The 17,277-nt window shown below is 38.9% G+C and overlaps 1 protein-coding gene across 1 annotated transcript in view; it reads right to left on the bottom strand.

The window, feature by feature from the left end:
- The window catches only part of HERC2 (E3 ubiquitin-protein ligase HERC2), a 509,505-nt gene that overhangs the window by 385,319 nt on the left and 106,909 nt on the right, over window positions 1–17,277 (bottom strand). The window contains exons 15-17 of the mRNA XM_068226746.1: window positions 15,241–15,434; window positions 11,615–11,815; window positions 2,501–2,729 (exon numbers count right to left, since the gene is read on the bottom strand). Of these exons, the coding sequence (XP_068082847.1) occupies window positions 2,501–2,729; window positions 11,615–11,815; window positions 15,241–15,434 (624 nt within the window). The remainder of the gene's footprint in view (window positions 1–2,500; window positions 2,730–11,614; window positions 11,816–15,240; window positions 15,435–17,277) is intronic.

The following is a 17,277-nucleotide window of genomic DNA, read 5'->3' on the forward strand; positions in this document are numbered from 1 at the left end:
AATCCTATAAGCCTAGTTTTCTCCCTTCTCTCACTTAAAGTTTCCCACCCAAGTTCCTTTAACATTTCTGATACACTACTCTTTCTCCTGAAATCCCCCGTTACAAATCTTGCTGCTTTTCTCTGCACACTATCTATTTCTTTTACTAGGTATTCTTGGTGAGGATCCCAAACACTGTTTGCATATTCCAATAATGGACGAACCATACTCAAGTAACTTTTTTTCTTTTAACTCTTTGTTGCATCCTTTAAGTAGCCTCATTATGACATGTAACGATCTGTATGCTTTCCCAACAATGTCATCAACATAACCCTTCCAGTGCAAATTACATTCAAATCTCACACCTAAGTATTTGCACTTGCCATCTTTTGGGATAACTACCTCATCCAAAGTATATTGAAATTCAGTTTTAAAGCTCCTGTTTGTAAAAGTTGTAACAGTTGATTTGCCTCCATTAACCTTCATATTATTTTCTTCAACCCATTGTTGGATACTTTCAAGGTCCCTTTGTAATTCTGAACAATCCTCAATGTTGTTTATTTCCCTATAAACAATTATGTCATCTGCATACAATCTTATTTTTGATGTTATATTGTTCCCTAAATCATTTGCATATATGTTAAGAAACATGGTCTGCCACAAGGAAGAAAGTATGCTAAAACCTATGTTTTACAAAATATACACCAACAACCATCCAGTTAACAACCGAACTAGGACTTCAACTATGCAAATGATACAACCATTGCTACCCAAGGAAGACCATTCAAAGATGTTGAAGTTAAGCTAACATCTGCCCTTGAAGACCTAACAGACTATTTTGACATCAACCATCTGAAACCTAATCGAGGACAAATGAAAATAACGAATGTGCATTCCATTTAAGAAACTGGGAAGGAACTAGGAAGAAACTGGGAAGCAACCGGGAAGCTGAACATTATATGGAAAGGCCACAAACTACGACACCCCTAAACACCAAAACCACACCAAAGCAAACCCCCACGGAGTGACAGCCTTGAAGAGCCTTGGCCTACCAAGCGACCGCTGCTCAGCCCGAAGACCTGCAGATTATGAGGTGATGTGGTCAGCACAACAAATCCTCTCTGACGTTATTCTTGGATTTCTAGACTGTGGCCACTATCCCACTGTCAGATAGCTCCTCAATTGTAATCATGTAGGCTGAGTGGACCTCTAACCAGCCCTCAGATCCAGGTAAACATCCCCTGACCTGGCTGGGAATCGAACCCAGGTAAGAAGCAGGCACACTACCCCTACACCATGGGGCTGGCACCCCAAAATACCTCGAGGTAAAATTGGATTGTGCCGTAAGGTATAAACACCACAGCCAAGACTACACACATGGTATGCACCAAGAATAACCTCCTTCACCAATTCACTCACACTAAATGGAGAGGACAGTCCAGTGTTCTGAAAATATCTGCTCTTCTATGTTTCTCTATGCCTTTTCTGGCAGGACCTAGTGTTTACAGTGTACTATGTCTTCTGGTATAGGCTAGAGCAATTTTGTTGCTTTCATAGATCTGTCTCTGTCTTATTCTTGGCTTTGACAATATGAAAGTGACTGAAGTATGAGCGATGCTAGTAATGCCAATCGTTATGCAGCCAGTCCCTGCTATGAATGGTGTGAAAATGTTGCTCATAGGGTCGGTTGGTGTATGCATTTCAGTGGGCTTGGCAGACTGATATGTACGTAATAGCAACTCTGGCTCGGTGAGGAAAGCAACGGGAAACTACCTCACTCCTCATTTCCCTAGTATGCCTCTTCAGTGATGCCTAGGCCATCTATGACAGCTGATGACAGAGCTGTTGAGGATCCCACCAGCGGAATCGCTGATGGACTGAACATACATACATACATACGTTTCTCTGCTGCTGGGTACATTGCTCCACTGGCCCCGCAGTGTAGGGATAGTTTGCCTGCCTCTTACCTGGATGTCCCTGGTTCGATTCCCGGCCAGGCCAAAGATTTTTATCTGGATCTGAGGGCTGGTTTCGAGGTCCACTCAGCCTACATGATTAGAATTGAGGAGCTATATGATGGTGAGATAGCAGCCCCAGTCCAGAAAACCAAGAATAACAGCCCAGAGGGATTTGTCGTGCAGACCACACACCACCTCGTAATCTGGAGGGCTGAGCAGCAGTTGCTTTGGTAGGTCAAGGCCCTTGCTGTAGTGCCATGGGGTTTGTTTTTCTGGGTACACTGCTACAGTCTGGAGAAAAGCACCACCAGTCGTATGAAGAAAGGAAAAAAAGGTAGCAACAGAAATTTAAAGGGAGGAAAAGAAGAAGACCCGATGTATAGTTTATACAAATTTCAATCATGGCTGAAGTAAAGAAAGTGCTCCCTCCCAACAACAGCACCTGTTCCACTGCCACTAAGAAAATTAACTTCATTGCTATGAATTCAAAAATATGATTAAATCAAACGATGATCCTAGAGTAATAAAGAGTGGTTTTTATTTACAAAAACAACTATACATACCAGTACTAGGCAGGAGAGCTGAAAGAGTTTTAGCTCGCTCATCAGCAGTGGGTAAGAGGATACTCCACCCAGTCTGCAGTGTAGCCTGTGCTGCTGCCTGTATCGTGTTGAGAACACCAGCATTACTGGCCAGTTCCACAACCTGCTGCTTGAGGCTGGTCAACAGACTTGTCCCAGGACCAAGTCCTACACTTTTCTGCTCCACTGTATGGCTGATCATAGCATGTAGCTGTTTGGTTACAGAAAAGGGAGATTACAGAAATTATTAGATGAATAAATTCATATTTTTAAGTATTAAGAAGACTAAAAGTTAAATGGAAAGCAAATAAATAAATATGTAAAGGAAACAGCCAGGAAGTAGAGACTACTTGTAAGCACGTGCAGTTTGAGAACACATAAAAGAAATAAACAGACTGAATCATCCACTGACAAACGTTGCAGCCAAAAATTTTGGACCAGTGTGTTTATTTTGTGTGTACTCTATCCAGATGTACTTACATGGCAAATTGCTGCTCCACATCAATTTCCTATATCTATGTACATTTCACACCCATTAGCTTTTCTACCTTAGTAGTAGTGAAAAACAAATTTCATTACTTCAATTATGTCAAAAATATATAAATATTGTATACACAAAAATAATCTCTGAACCCTATTTTAAGGGAGGAAAATTTTAAATTTTTTTTTAAATTTGTATAGCTTCATTAAATATTTATCTTGAAAAGTGTAATTATTACAATATAATAAATTACAAAATTATAAAACAGCTCGTCCCGTAGTAATCTTCAAAATATACCAATGTCTCGTCTACATCACCAGTTCATGAAGAGTAAATAAGAATTTCTCCAGTGCAAACCAATTGTAAATCTATGGAAATTCACAACCTTTCTTCATAACTGGCAGGGAGACACTGCACAATGCTAATTTTCTTATAAAAAATGAAGTTATTTCACTCAATAACATGGGTGAGCCATCCACGGCTAGACTTAAAACCTGTAATTTTTAACGCTCTTGCTAATGTTACAGCTTTCAACTTACAAATTTCACTTGTGATCACACATCTAACCTGTCCCCTTGTACTCACCCTGTTTTTGATATCTGTAAACTTTGCTGTTTGTCTGAAAAATTCCCAGTGATTACCAGTTGTATTTTCTTTTTTTTCTTTTTTTTCTTTTCCGTCGCACCAACACAGATAGGTCTTATGGCGACGCACAGTGCAATTGCCAATTTGCTCTGCCTCTTCAATAATGAGGATATTTTCTTTAGCCATAAATGACTTGTAATGAGAATTCACGCCAGCTATCCTGAACACATGTTACTACTTAAACTGATGTCACGCAAGTGACACAATATACACACAACACAATTCTTGCTTGTGGTGGGAACACAGGTGCCAATAGAGTGGCTGGAAAACTACCAACTTCCAAATTTTTGTATGTTAGGAGCACTGTACCAGCCTCGATGTAAATAATACTCACACCCCAACTTTTCGTCGCCAAATTTTGACAAAAAATGTGCAAGGATTATTCGTGAATATATGGTAGGTAATATAGAATTCTATACTAATATATCATACAAAAAAAAAACAAATTTTGAATAATACTTAAGAACTAATAAAAGCTAGTAAAATAGTAATAGGCTAGAAATAGAGAGATATGTCACATCTAACAACTACAAATACACAAACTGAAATGCAACAACCAACTGGTATAAGTTTTCTGTAGAACATACTGAAATACAGTTCTCCAGTTTTCAATGATCTCCTACAAATAAAAATTAAATTTAGTAGGATGGAGATGAAAAACTATATTTGTACATTAAAAATTTCTGATAATCAGACAGAAATGGTCCACACAAGGATTTAGTCATCACTACTGCTAGACTCAGAATCACACACTTCATGATCTCTAAACATCTATGACACCTAATAGCATCTTTAGCAAGCCTAGTGGCCATGATCGTTAAGGTGTCAAGTTTATATGGGCTGACATCAGTTCAAGTCCTGTTGGTCGAAAAAATTTCACCATAAGAATGTTCACCAGCAGGGTAGGAGAGGTGGTGGTATAAGATTTCTAATCATTAGATTGCATGTTAAAAGCCTAGATTCAATTCCAAACCTCTCCCCAGTCTTCATATGGAGTGAGGGACTACGACTCTGTTGATGACTATTCATCTGTCGGATGGTGATATTAAGCCTTGAGCTGAGTTGGTGCTATTCAACAGGGGTAGGCTGTATGCTGACATCACGTTTCACTCTCTCCATACCTCTGTACTTCATTATCTTTCCACATCTCGATATGCAGGTCGCCCATGGGTGTCAAACAGAAAGACTTGCACCAGGCAAGCCGAACATGTCCTAAGACACTATCGGCACTAAAATCCATACGCCGGGCTGAGTGGCTCAGAAGGTTGAGTGAGGCGCTGGCCTTCTGACCCCAACCTGGCAGGTTCGATCCTGGCTCAGTCCGGTGGTATTTGAAGGTGCTCGAATACGTCAGCCTCGTGTCGGTAGATTTACTGGCACGTAAAAGAACTCCCGAGGGACTAAATTCTAGCACCTCAGCTTCTCCAAAGACCTTAAAATAGTACTTAGTGGGACGTAAAGCAAATAACATTGTTATTATTATTATTATTATTATTATTATTATTATTATTATTATTATTAAAATCCATACGACAATTAAAAACAAAATACATTAAAGAATTGGAAAAAGGCACAGAACTGTTTATGGGTTTCCTTGACATTGAGAAAGCACATGCCAGCATTGCAAGAGAGAAGATACGGGAACGCCTGGAAAAAAAAAAAAAAAAGTGCCAGAGGGACTGGTGAGGAAAGTTCAGATGCTGTATGAGAACTGTACCAGCTGTGTGCGATTGGGTGACGGACATTCATCCTGGTTCAAGACCGAATTTTTTTCTTTTTTTTTTTTTTTTCTTTTTTGCTAGTTGCTTTACGTTGCACTGACATAGATAGGTCTTATGGCGATGATTATGATGCAGTGTTTAACGCCATCATCGATTATGGCATTGGAGGTAATGACAGAGTGGTTCACCAGCTAGGAAGGCAGTGTTGTGTCAAGCAAACAGCTCAGCGGAGTTTCAGAACATTGTATTCTGTACTTGCAGCTGAACTGAGACCATTTCTCTCTAGCGTTGTAAGGCCATCATTCCATCAACAAGAACAATATCATTTGTCCATAGCAGGGTCTATGGTAGACCTTGCATCCCTATTCAGTAATCAAAGACAATTTTGAACAGAATTGGACACTTTCTTCTTCATGGTAAATTTTAATTATGTCATTAGCTTTATGTCGACTGTCTACTTTTATGATTTATGGAGAAGCTAAGATGTAGGAAAATTTGCCCTACAGAAGTTCCTTTGTCTCCTGACATAAGGCTGGCTTATTTGAGCACCTTCAAATACCAACACACTGAACCAGGATTGAACCAGCCACTATGGGTTCAGAAAGCCAGCAAGTTACTATCAGAGCCACTCAATCTGGCCCACAGTAAATCTTATTGAAAAGTCAGTACTATCGATATAATTACAGAACACAGATTAAGCACCACCTTTGAGCAATTGGGAACATGCATCATTTTCAAAAATATTTTTTTGAAAAGTACACCAATGAAATAGTACGTAAACGTATTACATTGTGGTATGTTGCCTTGTTTTCTACCATTAAAAAAATATTTAATAGTGCCTTTCGGCAAGGCGAGTGAAACGGCCTCTGACGTAAGCGGCGCGCTGTGACGTCACGATCCAGTACCGCATGGAGCTCTACCAGCCGCTGTGCATAAGCCGTTGTTAAAAGCCGATTGTTTATTATTCATGATCGCGAAAAACTTCGAAATGACAGAAGAAAGGTTCAAAACAGTCAGACAATCTACCATGTGTAGATGTCATCATTCTTGAAAAATGTGACTTTTGTGGCCGCAGAAATTCGCGGATAACAAGCAAGTTTGTAAGTGGCGTCTTTTATATACGTGCAATGTACTGTAACCCATAGTATTAGGATAACAACGAACCTCGATAGATATCACATCACTTTCAACATTTCCTTCTAGACTGATTCCCCTATTAAAGAATAACATTACATTTTCGGGCTTTCAGCATTAGTAAAGTAAGAAATCGGATTTCAGCACTAACATAAACATATAGGTAGCATTATAGTACTAGTCCGCTTCTGTGGTGTAGTGGTTAATGTGTGCCACTCCCGGAGGCCCGGTTTCGATTCCCGGCTCTGCCATGAAAGTTGAAAACAAATAGTACGAGGGCTGGAACGGGGTCTACTCAGCCTCGGGAGGTCAACTGAGTAGAAGGGTTTCGAATCCCACCTTAGCCATCCTCGAAGTGGTTTTTCGTATTTTCCTACTTCTCCAGGCACCTAAGGCCACGGCCGTTTCCTTCCCTCTTCCTTGTCTATCCCTTCCGATCCTCCCATCCTCCAACAAGGCCCCTGTTGAGCATAACAGGTGAGGCCGCCTGGGCGAGGTAATGGCCCTCCTCACCAGTTTCATCACCATACTCAAAGTCTCACGTTCCAGGACACTGCCCTTGAAGTGGTAGAGGTGAAATCCCTCGCTGAGTCCGAGATGAAAACCAACCCTGAAGGATAAACTGATGAAGAAAGAAAGAAAGATCATAGTACTATAGAGCTATAATCTATCATTCCCAAAAAGATATATATTTATGGTTGGGACAACTGGCCTACCCAATTCCAAGGCCCATGAAAGAGAATTAAATATCTTTGTGGAGGGAAAAAGTTAAACATGATAAAGATAAATATGACTTCATCTAGTTTTCACAAGTCGGGCTGAGTGGTTCAGACTGTTGAGGTGCTGGCCTTCTGACCCCATCTTGGCAGGTTCGATCCTGGTTCAGTCCGGTGGTAGTTGAAGGTGCTCAAATACGTCAGCCTCGTGTCGGTAGATTTACTGGCACGTAAAAGAACTCCTGCAGGACTACATTCCTGCACATCGGCGTCTCCGAAAATCGTAGAAGTAGTTAGCGGGGCGTGAAGCCAATAACATTAATTACATTTGGCTTTTAACAAGCTGAGCATATCAGGAAAGAAAAGTGTCCTGGTGACATTTTAGTCGCTCAATACAGGAATGTCTTTGGGTGCTGTGACTTTTACTTTTTTTTTTTGCTGTTTGCTTTACGTCACACCGTCACGTACAGGTCTTATGGCGACGATGGGACAGGAAATGCCTAGGAATGGGAACAAAGCGGCCGTGGCCTTAGGTACAGCCTCAGCATTTGCCTGGTGTGAAAATGGGAAACCACAGAAAACCATATTCAGGGCTGCTGGCAGTGAGGTTCAACCCACTATCTCCCGGATGCGAGCTCACAGCTGCGCGCTCCTAACCGCACGGCCAACTCGCGCGGTATTTTTACCCTTCGGTTTATTGACTTGGCTTGTATAACCTAAAACTTAGGGTAAGTTTGATAATATTTTAAACACGTACATCACTATTTTCACCTGTGTGCAATTATGTTATTTATTTCATTAATATTATGATAATTATTATAATTGAGCATTGTTAACTTATAAGACCCCAACAGATAAGCATTGGTTTTGTGTATAGTTATACATTTGTTAAATTCACGTTGTTTCCTTTCATGATGTACACGCCTATTCTTTGTTACATTATCGAGTATTTAGATATAGCCTAAATTTCTCTATCAATTAAGCTCTTCAATAAAGACATACATAACTGTCCCATGCCAAGATATATTGGTAGAATTAGAGCTGTCAAAATGGTTCATAACCCCTTTGATTTATTATCTTGACATGGATCACCCAAAACATAGGTTAGGTTTGGAGAATACTTTAATAATCAGAATTATTTAATGCACTGTTTATTACTTTCATATTCCAAGATGTAATTGAAGCATTTAAATAAAGCATCATACATTAAAATTTAAAGTTTTACCGCTAGAACAGCTGACATGGAAAAGTGATTTGAAAATTCAAACAAATTCATCTTACGTTAAAATCTTAAAAAAAATAAACTGTAGACTTTTCCGATATATCATCAGCATTTCTCCGGCTCGCCAAAATCTATTTCTCCCTAGTTTTTTAGCGTCTTTGGAACATTTATAAACAATTTGTTTGGTATGGTATGCGATGTGCTATTGCACATCGGAACTCTACACCATTTATAAGTTTTCTGCCTCACTGTCTGCGCAGGATTCATTTTAAGTCTAAAATATACCACTCAGATTATTATCCAATGTATAGACCTCGAATTTAACCATACTAAGACACTAACGTAAAGTAGAAATACGCGAAGTGTATCCTGCTTCTCACAGCACACTATGTGTTATTTCGTCTGCTAATTCAGTCAACCTGTACGATGACGTCAGACCAATGAGATCGCGTACTTGCGTGATGTGACATTTTCGTAGATTTTTATCATGTTTGGAGTTATTATTTGTACATTCTGATCACATTTTTGAATTCTGCATGAAATTTTGAATCAGATTAGCATATTTTTAATTAAAACCCCGGTACATGCATGTTCCCTATTAATACGGTGCAGTGAAAAAATAAAAATGAAATGGCGTATGGCTTTTAGTGCCGGGAGTGTTCAAGGACATGTTCAGCTCGCCAGGTGCAGGTCTTTTCATTTGAAACCCGTAGGCGACCTGTGCGTCATGATGAAGATGAAATGATGATGAAGATGACACATACACCCAGCCCTCATGCTAGCGAAATTAACCAATGATGGTTAAAATTCCTGACCCTACCCCGGGAATCAAACCTGGGACCCCTGTGGCCAAAGGCCAGCAGGCTAACCATTTAGCCGGACAATACGGTGCAGTATAGCAAGATCACTTTATTTTAAAACTTAAAATACCGTATTTACTCGTGTATTAGACCCCCCTTTTACAGCAAAAAAACGTACTGAGGGGGGGGTGTCCAATCAGCAACAACCTCAAATTTTGTGCAGTGAACACATGGCTTCTAAGCTATAAAGAGCTATAAATTATACATGTAAACATTCTACACTATCCTTTAACCAACTTATGAATGTATTTGAGTTATACTGGCTATATTTCATTGGAAGGCAGTATTTCTAAATGTAAAAAGACAACAAATGGTGAACACGATTTTTAGGCCTACATACTGTATAAAGTAAACAAACTTATAGTCAGTTTTAGTTACTCATATCACATCATTCATTTCATCCCATTAATTTCTCTGATGAGGTTGACATCAGGAAAGGCATACGGTCGTAAAAACTCGCTACGTATATTCATCTCACTTCATACTCGACCCCGTGGATAAAAGGATTAAGGGTATCTTATTATCATATCATTATTATCATATTATGCAATATTGATACAAAAGAACTTAATGCCCAAGTCATTTGTCTCTGTCAGTTAAGCAGTACCACACAGTAGATGTGAGTAAACCTAACCACTGCTTTAACATGAATTATCGTCTTGTGCTGCCAACTTCCCTGCTACCGGCATGTCATCATTCCAAATGATGTCATTTTCACTGCCACCTCGTCAGCCACGCATCGAGATCAGTTGAGGTCCCATCCCTTTTTTTTTTACGTTTAAAATAGTTTCGTTCCCGACTATAGCGTACAAACAGTGAGATTCTATTCCCAAATGGTTTCTGGAGATGGTCTCTGATATTCCCAATTGATGTATGTGTAGCAGAAACCACTCCTTCTGAATAAAGCCGTGCTGTAGAAATTAGAAAGCATGCCAAACAACTATCTGATAACTAGCATATGTTACAAGTTGTACTTCTGAACGTAATACATAGTGACTGGAAGCGTTCTTCGGATAACTGTAGCTGTTGAAAGCCAAACCCTTATTTATAAGTATATTTCATGCTTGTTCTCCACATTTATCACATCAGAATTAACCTAAAGAGCTGTAAATGAGATAAGAAAGACCACATTGTTTAGGTTAGGTATACTAACAAGTGCCACATACTGCCGGAAGTTCCATGACGGGAAGATTAAAAATAAATAACAGGAAAATTTGCCGCATTTATGGATATCTACAGGAGTGGTGGTAATGCGTTTTATCATCATAATGTTTAATTTCGTACGATCGTTGTCTCCATTTTTCTATTAACGCAGTGTAGGCCTATCTTTTGTTTTGCGTCTCCGAAAATCGTTAAGTGGGGATGTAAAATAATAATAATAATAATAATAATAATAATAATAATAATAATAATAATAATAATAATAATAATAATAATAATAATAATAATAATAATAATATTTGTGAGGTACATTGGTGAGTAAAACAATCGTTATGATTGGATTGTTTTTAGCACTTTTTAAGAGACTTCTCTAAAAAAAAAAACTACATTGGCCTGAGTTACAAGATATTAAACGATCACTTTGTTAAATGATCTCTCCTGTTATACTATTAGCAACAACCGTAAATATTTCTTAACTAAACTTGTTTCCTCATCCCAAGGTGGTGCAGCTCTTTTTAGACAGGCCCCCAGTGGAAGGGAGTTGCATGTAGGCCTACCATTTTTACCGCAAATCAACCTTGCTGCCATTCGTAAATCTCTGCCTATACGGTACCAGGAATCAAACTTAGGCTCCCGAGAACGGTAGTTAATTGTGCTAACCATTACGCTGGCGGACATTCATAACTACATAATATAGACATATATACATGACTAATATGTGCTTGCAATGCATGGGTTGGACAAGAAATCATTCATCTATTTGTGCGACGTCATCAGAGCTGCAGTAGGCCTACGCTACGGAGGCGGGACATTTCTTAACTACGGAACAGGGATGTACCGCATGACTTTGACACGTTTTCATTGCGTGGGTTGTACAGATGAAACTATTCACAAATTTGTGTGATGTCATCAGAGCTGCAGTAAGGCTTGTACCCACTTCGAAGCAGAATCTTCGTTCTTCTCTGAGATATTACGTTGAGGGGGGTCTTGTATGCAAGATTTTTTAATATTTTCTTCACCTTGAAAAGCCAAGGGAGGTCTAATATGCAAGGGGGTCTAATATACAAGTAAATACATTAAGTGCTATGGAAACTTAAGAATTACAGAAGAATCCATCTTGGTAAAAGGGATATAATTATGATTCTTGAATGCTAACCTGCAAGCGTAGGAGATTGAGACAGGCAACAGCCATGCACTCTCGATCCTGAGAAGGTGGCCACTCCAGGCGTCCACTCATTCCTTCACACACCTGTCCCAGGAGCTGATCTAACATTTTAAAAGTGTCTTCACACACATCCACCACAAACTGTACTCGTAGGTTTACATTCCAGTTGCTGCTGCTACTCCAAGCAAAACTCTAAAATCAAACAGGAGACATCAAACGATTTTATTACCATCTCAAATTACAATATTTCCCTTTGAGATCCTTTATTAAATTCAAAGACAATTGAGAATAAAGGAAAGAAGAAAATTTGTAAAACCTATACAGTATTGGAAAGAAGAACAAAAAGTATGAGATCTGAACTGTGGAAAAATCATATGGATTTACAAAAAAAAAAAAAAAAAAAAAAAGAAGAAGAAGAAGAAGAAGAAGAAGAAGAAGAAGAAGAAGAAGAAGAAGAAGAAGAAGAAGAAGGTGACTAAAAGATAGAAAACGCAAGTAAGCAGAGAAGTTTAATTTGGTAAATCTAAGAATGATTCACAGAAGAATGCTAAGAGTGTATGGAAAGAGAAACCAATTCCAGAAGATTTACAAAGAGGAATTACAATAATTTTAAAGAAGAGAGATAAGAATGTAAGAATGGGATTTGGTTGACCATGGTGTAATTATAAAGGAATCACAATTATATCCAATGTTTACAAAATAATAGACACAGTACTATAAAGAAGAACTAGAGAAAAGGTGAAACTAGTTTGCTTTATGAAGTACAACATCCACAAGCCAAATAAGGAAAAGATTTGGGAAATAGGAAGCATATGCCTGTGTACCCAAAACAAAAGTTTGGCAATGTCTGCAGGAGAAATGTACAGGAAAGGAAAGAAGATAGATAAAAGAAACAATGTGTTGTAAACAATGCAATTATATCAAGATGCAAGAAGGTTTGAAACTAAAAGTGATCTTGAAGCAGCAAGTTTTTAAAGTCTTTATTGAATGAATTTAATTGGGTTTGAAAATGGATACGAAAATTAGCAGGAAGATGATAAATATCAGTGATTTCTATTACAGAATATGGAATGAAACAATGTACCAGAGGACCAGCGCAAATGTAAGTAATCAAATGTACCTTCATTTGACATGGATTAGATCAGTCGACCTCGCTTCTCAGTTACTGTTTCTTCCTTTTAGATTACTACTCTTAAATCTTGCGAAGACAAGCCCACACACCCAGACTGAGTATTTTCAAAAAAAGTTTCTCCTATCCAAACTTTAGAATTGAATCAGCTCTCACTGGCTAAAGGAACTTGAACTTCTCTCAAGACTAATAACTCTTTTCAATTATACTCTCTTATAGCAATTCTACAATCCATCTTTACCAGCTTATTTGTAGGCCAAAATTTTTTCAAGAAACTTGTATTAATGACCAGTTCTATACATTCTCAACACCAATCGCATGCAAGTTGACAATGGTTATGTTTTTAATCGGCACCGGACAGAACATATCAAAAACTACTCAGTGCTTTTTAACATGTAAATTTTAATGTATCCTTGTTTTGTGTACTTTGTCATACAATTATGGCTGAAGATTTCCCAATGGGATGAAACATGTTCCATTCTATTAAAATACTGTTATTCTGAAAAAAATTAAAGCAAGAGTATTGTAAAGGTGGAATTTTTACCTGAAAATACCATTACAATAAATGGTCAACAGAAATAAAATGCTAACAATGGGAAAAACAGTTAACGGGTTAATATACTAAAAAAAACCATAATGAGTAGTTCGCACTTCAATACATTGAACTCGTACTCCGACTGAATCTGAGATTCACGTCATCCTACCTGAACCTTATCCGATCAAAATATTGTCTGCCGATAAATTCCTCCCCCCCCACCCCACTCTTTTTTCTTTTGTTAATGGCTGAACATCACGGTAACACAACAAAGGTTTTTGGCAATGATGCAAGGATGAAAAGATAGAGGCCATGGCTTTAATGAACGTACAACCTTACCATTTACCTGGTGTGAAAATGGAAAACCACGGAAAACCAACTTTAGGGCTGCTGATGGTGGAATTCAAACCTACTATCTCCCAAATAAAAACTACACTATCCAAACTGTGTTCTTGGTATTCTGGATAATAATAATAATAATAATAATAATAATAATAATAATAATAATAATAATAATAATAATAATAATAATAATAATATGGCCTCAACTAAGTGGTGGCGATAAGGACCCCGCACGCAGACCGCGCGGGGTGGGGGAGCCCATGGCTTGCGAGGGGCCCATGACTTTCCTAATTCAGTAGCTGAAGAGTGATTTCGCAACACAGTATTATTTGTATTACAGAGGATTATTTCAAACTTATGCCGTCGAAGCGCAGAGCTTCCTTCATCAATAGGAGTACGGTAGTTAATTCTGAAACAATGTGGGTTTCCCAACCTGTTCCAATAATAACCATCCCTTGCTGCCACTCAAAACAATCAACACAGTTTTTGAAGTAACTAGCCAGTTCTGAGAACCCAACAGCCATTACTCTTCTGTTATGACACATGGTGTGAATGGTCAGTTACAGATTATGTCTTTGCTTATATATTTGTGAATTTATGGCTGATGATGACACTATATATGTCGAAACCAGTCCCCAAGTTGAATAAAAGGTATTTGTAACATTAACACGTACCTAATTAGTATTGAAAAGGTTGAACCTAATAGATATCTTATCGTTGAACGCAACAGTCAGCGAAGATGCGGTAACAAAGACATCCTCCTTATCTAAACTCTAAATACTGAAGTTTCAAGCCTGTTTATAAATCTCGACAGTCAGTGTAGCTATGTAGGCTTACGATAAACAGTTGAATTGTAAATTATTTGGTCCTAGGAACGGGATTATTTCTTAATACTGTGACGGTCAGCGTGTTTTGGTTACTATAATTGGAATATGCACATCTTGTGTGTGTGTGTGTGTGTGTGTGTGTGTGTGTGTGTGTTCGTACCATATAAGTGTATTATTTTAATTCCTTCGGATTTGAAAACTAAATTATGTAATTATTATTATCATCATCACTGCATCGTTGTTCATTGTAATAATATACAACCCTGTACTACGAAATAAACTTGTAACTTTCCATATCAGGGTATGAGGGGACCATTTTCAATTATTGTGGGGGCGGGTCCCGAGCTATTACCTCAGCTACTGTGTTGCACACATTTTTTATTTTATGTCATTTAAGCTGCCAGCAGAGATCTGTACCCTTTATTTACAATCCCATTTATGTGATTACCCCAATGAAGATCTTTCCTTATATTAACACCTAGATACTTACAGTGATCTCCATAAGGAAATTCCACCCATCAAAGCAGTAATTAACACTGAGAGAACTTTTCCTATTTGTGAAACAACCTGACTTTTGACCTCATTTATTGTCATACCATTGCCTGCTGTCCTTCTCACAACATTGAGGTCATTTTGCAGTTGCTCACAATCTTGTAACTTATTTATTACTCTATACAGAATAACATCATCTGCAAAAAGCCTTATCTCCGATTCCACTTCTTTACTCATATCATTTATATATAGTACTATAGACAGAGAATTCAATTTGATAAAGACGACATACCTGAGTGGGACCACAGGCCACACCTATGATCACCTTCCCCTGCAAAGATGTGATGAGCATAGGTTCCAGGACACTGCTGCTTGTAGTCTCTCCTACTTGAGCATAGTCATTCCTTCCCCAACCGTACACTTCTCCCTCGTCAGTCATGGCTAGCACATGTACTGAACCCACAGCCAGAGCAACTACACGCTTGCCTATTGAATTCAACAAGAATTATTACACATGCATAAGCTATGAATGGACATTAAACACAATTAGACTTTTAGGTTACAAACCATTTAAATTCGGTAGCTCTGGTCTGTATACTGACTGGAAACTGCAGTCTTTTCGATACAGGAGGATAGTAAATAAAGGCAATGGGGAAAAAAAAAAAAAAAAAACCAGACTTATGGGTAGAAAAATTTGAGAAAGACAGAAATGAAGTGTATCCAAAAAGTCCAAATTCCTCTACCAAGCGCAGAATCTAGTCAGGGACAAGGAAGTTCCTTTAAGAGAAAAACAGACAGTATTCAAATAATATCTCCCACCAATCATGACATATAATTTGTAGAGTTGGATAATACTGTATTTTCTCGCATAATTAACACCCTGCATAATTTGATGATGATGATGATGATGACGATGATGCCTGTTGTTTAAAGGGGCCTAACACTGAGGTCATCGGCCCCTAATGGCACGAAATGAAATGACAAACAAAAAGTTCAAAATCATCCACTGACCAAAATAAAAAATGTCATGAAGAATGAATGGATGGACATGAACAACAACAACAACAAAAAAAAAACCAGTGGATCCGACTCAAAAAAAGATCATATAGTATTACTGACCAAGGGACCACTTCTAAAGCACAATCCTGAATCGAGGATGCTTGATGTCTAAAGGGGTCCAAAATCCAGGTCAAAGGCCCCTCAGAATGGTACTTATCGCTAGCAAAGTAGAACCATGGTATTTGTCATGTTGCGGTACTAATCAAAAGTAGCGAAGACTCACGGTGTTCCACACATGATGGTACTACTCACAAGTATTGTACGTCATACAGGTAACGCAGACCTATGGTGTTTCTCACACAATGGCGCCACTCATAGCCAACGCAAACCGATGACGTTCCTCACCTAGGTGTACAGTACTAGTCACGGGTGCTGGTATTCCCGTGGTGTTCCTCACCTAGTGGGTACTAATCACAGGCAACGCAGACCCACGGTGTCACTCATATAGTGGTACAACACACAGGTAACGCCCAGTCCCGCGGTGTTGCTCACGTGGGTATGATTCATGGGTACTGGAAACCCACAGGGGAACCACTCTCTGCTGCTACTAATCACAAACCTATTCTGTACCTAATATAGTGGTACTACTTGCAAATAAAGGAGACCCATGGTGTTCCCCGCGTGATGGTACTAATCAAAAGTAGTTTCAGGGTTCTAAGACAATCATCCCTTGGTTGCCCCTTTTAGTCACCTCTCACGACAGGCAGGGGATACCGTGGTTGTATTTTTCGTCTGCGTCCCCCACCCATAGGGGGTAGAGAGATAGAGAGAAAAGAAGAAGAAGAAGAGATCTGTCACTCTGAAAAGTGAAGTAACGGACAGAGAAAGGCAAGGGCCACAACGGGCGTGAAAATGAAAGACTCCCTAGGCATTGAATGCTCTAATACCGTCAGAGTTGGAAAAGAACAAGAGTTGACCAAGGGAGGTCAGACAGGATAGACGAAAGTGAGAAGCCTGGCACAAGTAAGTGGAAGCAATACCAAGACTCAGCTAAGGGCCCCGTGGCTGCCAATCCACACTCCCAAGTTGAGAGCCCCTTGGGCCCCTTTTAGTCGCCTCTTACGATAGGCAGGGGATACTGCGGATGTATTTTACATGTGCATCCCCCACCTGCAGGGGGACCTGCATAATTTACGCATCCCAGTATTTTTGGGTCCAAAGTGGACAAAAAGAAATGTTCACATACTTCCTCAAACATCCAACATGCAGCTCTGGATGCGTTTCAAAATAAAAATTTCAACTACTCAGGTAGCAGCCTTCCTATTGTGAA

This window comes from Anabrus simplex, chromosome 3, assembly GCF_040414725.1.
Source record: "Anabrus simplex isolate iqAnaSimp1 chromosome 3, ASM4041472v1, whole genome shotgun sequence".
Taxonomy (NCBI): Eukaryota; Metazoa; Arthropoda; class Insecta; order Orthoptera; family Tettigoniidae; genus Anabrus; species Anabrus simplex.